The 13,859-nt window shown below is 41.4% G+C and overlaps 1 protein-coding gene across 4 annotated transcripts in view; it reads left to right on the forward strand.

Annotated features, from left to right (window-relative positions):
- Nucleotides 1–3,671, forward strand: part of LOC111854324 (nucleolar protein 4) — an 88,683-nt gene extending 85,012 nt beyond the window's left edge. For all 4 annotated transcript variants that reach the window (XM_023832197.2, XM_072710918.1, XM_023832199.2 and 1 more), the window contains one exon: nt 1,658–3,671. In XM_023832197.2, coding sequence (XP_023687965.2) covers nt 1,658–1,839 — 182 coding nt within the window. In that variant the 3' untranslated portion in view covers nt 1,840–3,671. The remainder of the gene's footprint in view (nt 1–1,657) is intronic.
- The last annotated feature ends 10,188 nt before the right edge of the window (nt 3,672–13,859 follow it).

Consider the following 13,859-nt stretch of genomic DNA (forward strand, 5'->3'; position numbering starts at 1 on the left):
GCCCTGTGCCCTGTGATAGACTGGCATCCTATCCTGGGTGTCCCCTGCCCTGTGCCCTGTGATAGACTGGCATCCTGTCCAGGGTGTCCCCCTGCCCTGTGTCCTGTGATAGACTGGCATCCTGTCCAGGGTGTCCCCCTGCCCTGTGCCCTGTGATAGACTGGCATCCTGTCCAGGGTGTCCCCCTGCCCTGTGCCCTGTGATAGACTGGCATCCCGTCCAGGGTGTCCCCCTGCCCTGTGTCCTGTGATAGACTGGCATCCCGTCCAGGGTGTCCCCCTGCCCTGTGTCCTGTGATAGACTGGCATCCCGTCCAGGGTGTCCCCTTGCCCTGTGCCCTGTGATGGACTGGCATCCCGTCCAGGGTGTCCCCCTGCCCTGTGCCCTGTGATGGACTGGCATCCCGTCCAGGGTGTCCCCTGCCCTGTGCCCTGTGATGGACTGGCATCCCGTCCAGGGTGTCCCCTGCCCTGTGATAGACTGGCATCCCGTCCAGGGTGTCCCCCTGCCCTGTGCCCTGTGATGGACTGGCATCCCGTCCAGGGTGTCCCCTGCCCTGTGCCCTGTGATGGACTGGCATCCCATCCAAAGTGTCCCCCTGCCCTGTGCCCTGTGATAGACTGGCATCCCATCCAGAGTGTCCCCTTGCCCTGTGCCCTGTGATAGACTGGCATCCCATCCAGGGTGTCCCCCTGCCCTGTGCCCTGTGATAGACTGGCATCCCATCCAGGGTGTCCCCCTGCCCTGTGCCCTGTGATGGACTGGCATCCCGTCCAGGGTGTCCCCTGCCCTGTGCCCTGTGATGGACTGGCATCCCGTCCAGGGATTTGATTTCTTTTTTCATCACTGACGTGGTATTTCATTTTTCTCATGTTGTATTTTGTATGCATGTCAAATATACACTGACCTGCATTAGATGTTAAGCTACCACACATCACACAAGCATGCTTGATAAATTCTGTGTATACATTTATAATCAGAGTTGAGTAATTCAGGTCTAGAAAGTAAAAGTCCAGACCAAGATTTTGCTTCAATCAACCAGTTGAGCATAAAGAGTCACAGTCACACAGTACTCAACTGGTTGGTTGAAACAAAATCCCAGTCTGGACTTTTATTCTCTGGACCTGAATTACCCAACTCTGTTCATAATTATCTAAATAATGCATCCAGCATGCTCCAAACTTATTTGAAATCTATATCAAATATCGTGAAACGTTATGAAATGTTTAAGGAAGGTCAAATGAGATCTCGATACCCAGAGAATAATGTTTTTACGACAAAATAAATAAAATTGTGAGTTAAAAGAATAAGCTTAATCTTTGTATGCAATGATCTTTGATGCAAATTTTTAACATAACACATTTAGCAGTCGTTTTTGTCCAAAGTTATGTAAATGTGAGACAAATAGCACAAAATAAAATGAATGTATGCATCTAAAAATGAGAAACGAAAAAAAAAAATTGAAAATCTGGAAATTGAAAACTTTAAATTAGAAAAAAATGGTAAAATTTCATTGGGGACTTTCAGAGCCAAAATATACAGGAAAGACTGGCTCATGCCTCATAAACACAATCCAAACTCTGAGAATGAGTTGAGTGTGAATGTTGTGAGCACTTATTCTTGCAAGAACCCATAGACTGGTGTTGTTCCCCTGCAGGACCTACGGATCTGAGTATGAAGAAGCAGCAGAGCTCCAGTGGCAGTGGAACCGCGCGACCCCAGCTCAACCCCACCGAGGTCAACGCCGTCCGACAGCTTATCGCAGGTTACCGAGAGTCCGCCGCCTTCTTGCTTCGCTCAGCTGATGAACTGGAGAGCATCCTCCTGCAGCAGAACTGAAGATTCTGGGAGCTTGTCTGCGAAGTACAAGTATCTCTGACGCGCCCCCCCCGGCCCACCATTTTTTTTGACCATCGTCGTATTTCTATGCTGTCTTGTTAGTAACTGGTTCTTTGGTTCGGATTCTTGACATTTTTTACCAGCTATAGTAACCCAAACTCTGTTGGCGTTGTAGTGTCTTACACACTTCTGGGGCTCTACAAACCCAGAACTTTGGCACATCATCAGGTGACTTAACCAATCAAAGTTTTTTTTCTCGGATTTTGGATTTTTCTTTGATTGGGGAGGGGTTGTTACAAGGATGTGATTTTAAATGATATGCACGTGCAATATTTTTCAAGGGTGCTACTGATTGTTTTCTTAATCTAGTACGTGGATTTGCAAAACTTTTATAATAGGGTGTATTATTGTGTTATTGAATATGTTGTGATTGTTTGGGACCAACTTTGTGAAAACCAACTGTTTACTATCTCCTCTTGGGAGCACTAGCTTGTGTGACCGAGCCTGGATTTTCTTTTCAGTTTTCCTGATATATTATTTGCTAATGGCACTGCATGAATGGGACATCAGATTGAACAAATCATCCAGATTTTAAATATGTACATTTGCAAACTTGTAAATACGTTGTGAGAGGTCATGAGGGGTATCACTTAGTGTTCCACGTTCTCCAGTAGGTCCTAAAAGGTCCAAACTGTCCACAACAGCAAAAAAAAAGACATCAAAAGAATTAGGGCGGTTTATGTTTATTGATTAGGTTTTCAGATATTACAAGCCCAAGCCTCACCACCACTTTACGAGCACAACAGCACATAGTAGCTAGACGCTAAGCAGGTAAGCCTCAGTGTCAACGATAGTAAACAAGGAATTGATGCTGTGCTCTATGTATAACTGGCATCATGCTACGTTGCCGTGTCAGTACTCCAGTAAAGAGTAACAATGAGGAGAGGCTATCACTGGATGTCAGAAGATGTGCTACAGGCCCTTCTAAGTCCTTACTCCAGCTCTACACGCATCACACACTCGGGACTGTTCTTTTACACGTAAATATGGAGTCTGTGTGTGTTATTCTACAGGTCCAATACTGAGCTTGCTCTGTGATTTGCTGCTGTTTATTTATTTATTTATTTTTTATGATTTTTGTGTTTCTTGGCACCATTTCAGTGTTTCCTGTGGGATGTAAATTAGTGAATGTTGCAAGATTGCAATTGACAATCTGAGACCTTTGCACTCCTCTATATTTTTCAATTACAAACTGCAATTGAATTGAGGCTGGCTGATGCTTTTTGAGTAATTTATATTGTTTCCACAGTATAATAGATTCAGACTTGTTGCAATTGGATGCAGTTCTCAGTTTTTGTAGATGTTTATGGGCTGTAACATATTTTTATACGGTTTAAGTATATATATAAATATATATTAGCATTGATATTTGGGTTGAGTTTTGTTCGGCTCACTAGAAAGATGTAATATGTTGTGAAAGTATTTTTTGTTCTGCTTTTGGTGATAAAGAGTTCATCCATTGGGGATTTGATTTTTATTGTGACGTTATGTAAATGATTGTATGTGCATATGAAATTTGCCTTATTACATGTAAAATTTTATTTAATTTTTGTATTAAAACTAATGTTGTTTATGTAAATATAAATATTGCTGTTCCGTTTAATTCAGACTATGATTGTGACCAGGTAATGTGCACTTTCTATTGTAATAGTATACATATTGCTGCATTTTCTAGTGTCTTTCATATTTGTTGCTTAAATGAGAATCTTTGTGATACTGTCAGTTGTAAATGTGGAAAGTAAAAAGATTGATGTGGTTAAATTTTCAATAAATGTGTCTGTATTTTCCTTTTTATAAGCTACATCACAAGATTATAAGTGGATTGATACATAGCGGCATGGAACAGATTACCATGTAGTCATCATATTACACACCTTCGTCTCAAAATTCCCTGAGCTTTGCTAAAATTTCAGCTCCTCACTGGCATGTGACATCTCCTCTGCCTTGCTTACTCCAAAAATTTCTGCCCATGCATTATTTATGCCGAGCTAAACTTTCTTGTATATCTCCCACGGTTGGGATTTTGCAGGAGCTCCAGAGAACACTGCCAGCACTATCGCATGCAGACGGTCTGTCACAGAGTCGCCTTTGTTTTGTGTTTCATTGTGCAGTTGTCCCAGTGTAGACACTGCACAAATTCATGTTAATCCCTCTCTTCTTCTCCTTATGTATTCTTTATTCTCGATGATGATAATAATAATAGGTATTATGAAGCATATAAAGCATAGCATACAATGTTTGCCAAAACCAGATGAAAGTCAATGCATTTTATGAGTTTATGGCCCTTTTAATTTGTTACAATTATTTCTAAATGTTCTTTCGATCAATTAAAAAGTTGATCAACCATTATTATAACAAATAATTGATTACCTAATTAAATAATTCTAACAATGAAATGTTAAATAGGTTTCAAATGCCTGCTTTATTAGCCTTTAAAGGACTGCAAATTAAAATGTAAAAAAAAAACAGGCATCCCCTTTATATATGACATTAAGCTCACCTGATGAATTTGGTGACACAGCAAAGCCCTCAGATGTGTTAACCTCTACCTTCATCCATACAGCCTCTGTACTGCTTTCTTCTTCATGATGTCACTACCTGGCCAGGATTTTGTTTATGTATGTGCTTTATGCACAACTTGACCTTTTCTGCTCTGTTATAGCTAGCAGAGATGAGTATCACCAGCTCAGTGCATTACGTTCATTAGCTTTCTGTTTGTAGTTTGCATGCTGGTGACTCACAGGCTTGGCAGTTACCTTCAGTGCATGTATACCTTGCATGTTCTTCCCATATTATGTGGCTTCCCCTGTTGCAGCTTCAGTGAGCCTCACAGGCAGAGGTGGAGAGTTCAGGTTCAAATCTTGGTTTGCATTCGTACTTTCTGAGCCTGAACTTTCCACCTCTGCTCAGTAGGGTCTGTAAATTGCCCGTGGCACATGTGTGTCTATGTAGCCTTTGACTAACGGGCATCCTTCCTTCTGATTGGCTCCCTGTCCAGTGTGGCCTATTTTTAGCTTTTTGCTTCCATCCATGTGTTTTGACATCACAAATCACAATGAATTGAAATTGTATCACTGCTTAGTTTTTAAATTTTCTTATGGTACAAATCAAACCATTGGCTGGTTCAAAAGCTTGATTTCATATATTTGAACTATATAAGGTATATTCGGTAACACTTTCAATGAATGAAATGTTTATAAGAATCTATGAACACTTTCATAACATATGCATTAATAAAACATTACAAATGTGGCTATATATATTTATGAAAAGGCATAACACATTAAAACTATGTGTATTATGCTTTATGAATGCGTTATGAAACTCATCTATAATGCACTATAGATAATGTACCTTTATAATGCATTATAAATGTCAGTGTAAATCATGATACATGTACAATGCATACAAGTTCCTGCAGATTATGTAAATATATACACATATATCTAAATGCATAAATAGATATTTCTGAATTTTTGGATTGATGAATTCAGTGCGAAACTGAACTTTTATAGCTTACAAACAAGTACATTTAAATAGCTTATAAAAATACAATGTCGTAGTTCTCAAAAAGAAACAACTGTCTTAAAGCAAAAACATTAACTCAGTACATTTTCCACAGTAAACAAACTAAATGACTAATGAATAAATCAAAATGTTTTTACCTTTAACCGTGAACAAAATAAACAAACACGTTCCTTTTCTCTAATGACTGGTTCAGACTGATGGGTTTCTGTGTTACTGGTGATGCAGTTTCCCCACTAGCAGGACTTGCAAAAACAAAGCTGAATAAGAGCAGAATCCATCTATATTTCAAGATCTGCAGGTAACAGTGTGTATTTTGGGTTTGTTTTTTTTTTTAAGATTTTTGACACCTTCAGTGGCTGGTGGCAGACTTTACTGCTGTGAATAAAACGATAGAAAACATGACAACCTACATGGCCCTGCTTACAATACCTCCTGCAAGAACTTTAAATTGGACTTGTTATGAAGTTTGAACAATGCAAAAATACACACGCATAGCTGTTATGAATAAAACTAATAAACACATCGTACTTTAGAGTGCAGAATTATTACAGTGATCATGTTTATGATTTTATGAAACTTCATGTGTAATAAACATGTTTTAAATGCTGTTTTTTTAGATATTGTCATTTTCAAATCTATATAAATGCAAATGTGATTAAAGAAGAATAGCAACGGGATAAAATGTAATTTTAGACGCTGCTCACTGGTGAGTTGTGCTATTTTTAGAACAGGTCCGCGGGCGACTCGTGGTCCTTGGGGGTGTCCTGGTGTCCGCGGGCACCATGTTGGTGACCCCTGATGTAGACACGATGCTTTGGGTCACATTGTGGAAAAACATCCATCCATCCATCCATATTTTTCTATATCTGCTTGTCCTATGCAGGGTCATGGGGTCTGGATCCTATCTTAGAAGCTTGGGGTAATGCAAACCAGGACCACCAACCCATCGCAGGGCACACACACCATTCACACACACGGGCAATTTGGCAAATGGAAAGGTATGACAGGAACTTAATTTGGATAAAGGTTTACAACTGTCCTTTAAAAAATAATGAAATACCTTCAGACGTTTTCAATGGTTGAACAAAAATAAAATAAAACAAAGGATGATAGTTACAATAATATGTTTTGAAGCTAAAAATAAAACCAGCATAGATATGTTTTATATAGGTTAGTAAGGTTTATTGAAGGGAGAAGGGCTGGATTTTGTTTGTTCCTGAAAGGAGTGAAGAAGGTGAGGGTCACACTGAGGGCACAAGAAAGAAAGCGTGACACCAGCGATGAAGGTAAAACAAAGGTGAAGCGAGTGAGCAAGGAAAGGTGACTGACATGGCACAAGCACGGGTAGGCCCAACGTTTAGGCCCATGAAGATGTCAATTAACGTCAACCTTTAGGCTTTAACCTTTCTGAACTATGACCATGATTCACCCTTTTTCTTCACTGCTTTATCTACTCTTTTGGGCTGTTATAATTCTCTAGTTCTTGCACTTGAATCCTCTCCTTGTCCATTACATTATAGCATGGAATATTTTATTATATAATGTTTTTCCTTACCCTAAGTTCAGAGGCTATCAAACACCATCAAGCTCAGGATCCTTCAATTAAATTGTCACAGTATTTAATTTATGTTATTTTGACCACCTTGATTGAAGAACTGTTACTGTTAGGCTAAGCATTAGAACAGTCCAAATACCTGATGTACGGGGTGTTGAATGTGATGTGATTGTTGGTGCCAGATGTTCTGGTTCGTGCATCTCAGATGCAGCTATTTTCCAGAGATATTCACATACTGCAATGTCTAAAATGGTAAATGGACTGCATTTATATAGCGCTTTTCTACTCCTATGAGCACTCAAGGCGCTTTACAATTCATGTCTCACAATCACCCATCCACACACACATTCATACACCGGTCTAGAGTTTACAGAAATTGATGTCAGGTCAGGTTGGGGAGCATGCAGTCATACAGTGCATTACCGTGCCCACCACATGACGAAACACCTCGGGATCCTGGTGGGAGAGCCCCCAGGCCGACCCGCAGTCCAGTCCCACCCGCCCATCTATCTACCAGAGCCGGGTGTTATGTGGGCGTCCCCTGGACCTGGTCCGGCAGCTCGGGTCCCCAGCAATGCGAGCCGGATCGCCCTCAGGGAAACGCGCCACATTGCCGTAGTGCCGTAACTGTTGCTCCCTCACAATGCAGATAATGTGCCTCGTTTGGGACTCCCTGATCGCCTCACACCCCTTTCCAGCGACCTCATGACCCCCCATGCTCTCCCAATCCATCTGGTGACTTCACAGGAAGAGTCACCACAGGCATAAATATCGCTGCCAAGGTAAGTGAACTTCTCGATGAGATTGACACTCTCTCTGCAGACAGATACGCTACTGATGGCTGTGTCCAGCATTCTAGCCTGAGGGTCAGCAGTCAGCCTTACACAGCTGCTCAAAGCAACAACTGCAGTGTCAGTTCCATGCCCCTATCCGAATGGGCCTCCTCAAACCAGGGCCTGAGTGCTGCCATACTGGGGGCGATGCCTCAGCACCACACCAGTTCCAATCCCCAACAGGCCCGACCCCACTGGCTCGCCGGCTGCTTCTTCTCTTCCAGGGATGAGGCTCTCGAGGACTTTTCCTCCATCCCCTTCTTCATACATCCAGCCTTCCTCGGGGGGGCTGCAGCAGAACCACTCTCACACAGAACAGAAAAGAGTCTAAAATTGGTATAATGAGCAAAAAAAATAAAATATTCCTTTTGGGGCAGTTATGTTGACAATATAAATGCTAATGAGGGCGGTCAGAGGAAAATCGCCAGACTAACAAAAAAGCCACAAGTGCAAAAATAACATCTCGGTACAAAAGTGTTTGTAGAATGGCTTCTGTGAACATACTGTACAGTTCATCTACTTCTAAAGAGGTTCTGGACTCACAGTATGTGTATGTCTGTGCATTTGTTTTCACATTCTACCTCTGCTCTTGTTTGCTATACCTATCTGCTGTGGGTTTCCTCCCAAAACTTGCAGTCAGGCATCTCTTTATTGGTCTCAGTGTATGATTGTGTGGATAAACATATAGATGTATGTGCCTTTTGACCTGTGCTGCCAGGAATAATCTCCACGCCCCTCCGTAACCCTGGTGGTTAGGTATAGGTACACCCTGGTGGTTAGGTATAGGTACACCCTGGTGGTTAGGTATAGGTACACCCTGGTGGTTAGGTATAGGTACACCCACGACTCTCGAGCCACTACACAGCGAATGCAGTCAACATGTTATGAACATATTTCAAAATGACGGCAATGTAACGTATCTACATTTCACTAAATAAAGAAACGGAGCATTCTGTCTGGGTCAAACCCCTCTATGGGGGAGCTCAAACCCCACATTATCACACCATCATTACAAAAAGATACAAAACAGAGCACAACTTACACGGTTAAAAGCGGGGGTCCTCAGACTATTAAACCAAAGGGCACGTTTACTCAGAGGTGGCAATTTCAGGTCCAGAAAGTAAAAATCCAGACCATGATTTACTTTCAACCAACCAGTTGAGCATAAAGAGTCACAGTCACAGAGTACTCAACTGATTGGTTGAAAGTAAATCATGTTAGGTATAGGTACACCCTGGTGGTTAGGTATAGGTACACCCTGGTGGTTAGGTATAGGTACACCCTGGTGGTTAGGTATAGGTACACCCTGGTGGTTAGGTATAGGTACACCCTGGTGGTTAGGTATAGGTACACCCTGGTGGTTAGGTATAGGTACACCCACGACTCTCGAGCCACTACACAGCGAATGCAGTCAACATGTTATGAACATATTTCAAAATGACGGCAATGTAATGTATCTACATTTCACTAAATAAAGAAATGGAGCATTCCATGATTTACTTTCAACCAACCAGTTGAGCATAAAGAGTCACAGTCACAGAGTACTCAACTGGTTGGTTGAAAGTAAATCATGGTCTGGATTTTTACTTTCTGGACCTGAAATTTCCACCTCTGCGTTTACTACCATTCAGACTTTCAGGGGACCAGACTGAGGGTGGAAAAGTGTTCATTCATTGTAACCATTTTTCATTGTATGTTCAACATGTTACTATTAATTTTGATATAGTGTCAATAGTCTATACACATCATTTTAATCAATTCCAAGATTAAAAGTGAATCATTCAGTTCATAGGGGTGCTGATTATAAAATTTGCCAACTGGGTGGGGCTGGGTTACCGTGGTAAAACTTCTTGCCAGGCAATTTTGCCTCCACTGAAGAGAGGAACAGCGGATTTCTGGGGCATGGTGCATCATTCCCGGGTGTCAGAGAGCTGCTGTTAATTTGTGGGAGGCGGGATGTCTGCGTAACGGACTCTCATTTACGTGACTTTGTAGCAGTTGAGGTTTTTCATGTTGAATGTCTCTGTGGATTCCAGCCACATCTGCTGTGCTATATTTTTCATTACACACCTACGCATGTTATTTTGAAAGATATGTGGCGGGCTGGATGAAAAGCATGGCTGATGCTGGTGAAAAGGCTGGTCAAATGGACTGTAGTTTGAGGAACCCTGGTTTAAAGAATGAAATGGCAAGTTTTTCCATTACTCTATGTACCAGCCTAGCACAATTATGCACCATCCCATCATAACGAGGGAATTTTATAGATACTGTGGTGCAGCATACTCATTTTCACCTCTATGCATTAACTATATTTTACTATATTTTACATGCTATTACATCTAGCCCCACCCACTTGTCTGTTCCCTGTGTTTCCATTGGATGTGGCTGCGAATCAGCCACGCCTGAAGCTCGTTAGTCTTACCTCTTGTTCCTGTCCTCTTGTTAACCAGCCACAGCTGCCTTGTGTTCACTCCTCTGTTAGTCATGTATATTAGCGTCTCTTAGTCCTGTGCTGCCTGTTCAGTCGTTATTACTTGTCTATGTGTGTAATCCTGCCTGTTCCCCTTAAACACTGCAGCTGACACATGGCTTTTTTAAGGGTTACTGTCTTCTGTTCCATGATATTGACAGATCCACGTTCTTTAGTAGTTAGAAATATCAATATAGACAACTAAATGATTACAAGTGCTGACAGTAAACAGCACTTACTGTGCTGTTTCCATGTGCTGGGACTCATTAAGACTCTACATTGTGCATTGTGTCTTCACTAGACTTTCAGAAATTCCAGGTTCCTGATTAAGAAAAAAACCACGAGGCCTGGGTTTCCCCATCGAGATGTACAGGAACCCAAAGCAAAGCAGTAATCCTCCATTGTTCCATTGCCACCATTTGCCTAACAATACGTGACTAACCATGAAGGTCTTGTTCCTGTTCCATGCCAAGAAGCACCAGGAACGCTTTCTGATCTTGCTGTACAAATAAATATGTTTTGCTTTGCATTATTTAAAGAGCCTTTATCTGTAAATACTGAAAGAAATAGCCAATCCATTAAAATTGTCTCCGGTATGAAAATTTATATAGTCTGTTTGATATTGTAACAGTTATTTTATGACTCCAGAGATCTATAACTCATAAAGCGCACAGTGCTTTTCTGAGGAGGAATACATTAGCAGCATTATTATTACTAGAATTAATACTTAGCGTAGCTTTGAAATGTATGAAATAAAAATTTGTACTGTAGCACTGGAGGTACCCATCAAGCAGTGTGGCATGTTGGACCTGTGCCAACCCTGTAAATATTGTAAATAGTTCCCTGCATTTCTAATGTATTGTGGTGTCATCACCACAATGGCATGTGTAGCGTTCATGTTCATAGTGTGCATGAGTGTGTGTTTTTGGAGCGTTTGCGGTGGCCAACAGAATGGGCAGTGTGTGTTGGGGGCGGTTGGTGTTTGATGTTTGTGCTTGGTCCTTTTAAGGGTTAAAAATAAGGAGTGCTGCCATTCAGACACACCAGTCTTGCCTGTTTCCTGCCATCGCGATGCCTGGGTCTACCGGTTATTACAAAACCTCGGTGTCAATCCCTGACTGCAACGCAAAAAAGTACAATTCCTTCAGAAAGTATTCCCCATGGTAAAGTTCTTCAGATTTTTCTGTCACATTTTAAAATTTGGATGCAAGTAAATAATGGATTTTTTCCCTTCACGCAAGAAAAATGCAGAAGCAGCTTTCACCTTGTCACTCCCTCAAGGAAGGCAAACATGTGCAGTGTACGGTGTTCCTATTTCACCTAATGAGCTCCACAGTTCTGTCAGTATTGTAAATGGACTCTTGGTCATTTCACACAATTGGGCTTCTCACCCAGTCACACAATTTAGCAGAACTCGCCTATCTTGTTATTTCTGGGTTTTCTCATATTTTTTACACCTTGTTCCGATGGGCTCATTTTTGCCAATATTTTTATAACCTTCTTGTGCCTCCTGACAACTTCTTTTCAAGGTGTAGTGGGCAGTTCCTTGGTCTTCATGACAGCACGACTGACTTCATCTGCTGCTTCTGCTGTAGGACCTCGTGAAACCAGTAATATTCATTCTTGCCACCATTTTTAATTTTGGTGCAACTATTTTGGTGTATATGGAATGAAATTACAAATATGGTTGACACAGTGGTGGAGTGCTCTGCACTGTCACCTTGCACCTCTGGGACCAGGGTTTGAGCTTCTGCCATGGCTCCATGTGTTTGAAGTTTGCAAGTTTTTCCTGTGTCATCGTGGGGTGTCCTTTGGGTACTCTGCCCCCCCACCCCCAGTCCTTGCCACTGTCGCCTATGGCTTACTCACTGGGGGCTTTGGGTGGGGATGCTGTAAAGCGCTTTGGGACAATGTAATGTTGTGATAATGCGCTATACAAAAATAAATTTGTTGTTGTTGTCAAAAAACATGCTGAGGTTAATTGGAGTTGCCAAATTGCCCATGAGTGTGCTCTGTGATGGGTTGGTGCCCCATCTTAGGCTGTTCTCTGCCCTATGCTCTCGACCCCCCTGACCCTGAATAGGACAAGTGGTTTTGAGAAATGCATGGATGGATAGAAATTACACATATAATTGGTTCAATATACTGTATATCAGTTAAGTAATTCTGGTCTTCGTTGTGAATATAATTGTAATAATATTATAAATGCTTGAATATCCTGAGAGAAACTTTTACATAATAGAGAAGTAGAAAAATAGTAGAAAAATCATTTTAATTTCATGTAGCAAAGCAAAATGTAAAATAATGAAGCTTTCTGGAGGCAATATAAATTCAGCCTCATTCCTATTTTTCCCCTCAATGATTTTAATTTCCTTAGTAAGAACTGACTCAATCCACCGCTGGAATGTTTCAATACACCAAATACCTGCCCTCCTTCCAGTTAGCTGAAAAGCCATGCAAATCAAAAAACCTCTGTAAATAAAGCATTGCCGCATTTTGTTTTATTTCTGAATCGTATTTCTTATGGAAGTGTTTCCAACTGCAGTTTGACCCTTTAGGCTTCGTGTAGCATCACAAGTTTATTGGAGCTACAATCTGAACTACTGGTTTGAATGTCTCACACCCCACAGAAAGCAAAAAAACACCCACACTGTGAGAATATATTTGTAAGATTCTGTTAATGTATGGGGTGATGAGACTTCATTCTGTAGTTAAATATGCAGGAAAAAAACATTTTCATGAGAACATCAGGATTACATAATATATACCAGATATATCTGCAAGAGAATATGGAAAACTAGCAATTAAAGGCAAATATGGCTTTACTAGTTGAGTGTTACCTTCCCTTAACATATTTACAGTAATGAGCTTTCCTTCATTTGATCGATTTTTGTACCTGCATTTGGTGATATGAGTTACACTAAAAATTGTTTTCTAAAGATAAGTTGCGTCATTTTCACAACACATGGTAAATATGACTTGAATTTAGGGGTGGATTAACTTCTCCGGGGGTCCCTAAGAGGGGTATTTTTTTTGAAGCTGAAAGAGAAACTAGTAATAATTGGCTACTAGCAATAATATGCTACTAGTAGTAATAGGCTACTAGTAATAATAGGCTAGTTAAAGCACAAAGTGGCAGCAGTAAAACATTGATCAAGGTGGGGGCGGGAGCGCTGACAGTAAAACTCACCAATCGGAGAAGGGGGTATATCGCCCCAGCGGATCGATTAGCCAAATTTAAGAAGTTTAACCATTCCCTTTTTTGCCGTGGCTGCAGGCTGTGGCCAATGCTTTACTCCACCTGGGAGGCTAGGGTTAGTATTGAATTTTTGCATATGCTTGTTTAATTGTGTTCTCTTCTGTGATTGTGAATACCACTTCTAACACCGCTTTTGTGGTGGCTTAATGGTTGGGGACGCACACTTGTAATTCAAAGATTACAGGTTCAAATCCCCAACCAGCAAGGCACCACTGAGGTACCCTGAGCAAGGTACCACCCCCAAGCACTGCTCCCTGGGTGCTGAATTAGCTGCCCCCTGCTATGTCACGACGTCACATATGGGTTAAATGCAGA

This window comes from Paramormyrops kingsleyae, chromosome 4 (assembly GCF_048594095.1).
Source record: "Paramormyrops kingsleyae isolate MSU_618 chromosome 4, PKINGS_0.4, whole genome shotgun sequence".
Classification (NCBI taxonomy): domain Eukaryota; kingdom Metazoa; phylum Chordata; class Actinopteri; order Osteoglossiformes; family Mormyridae; genus Paramormyrops; species Paramormyrops kingsleyae.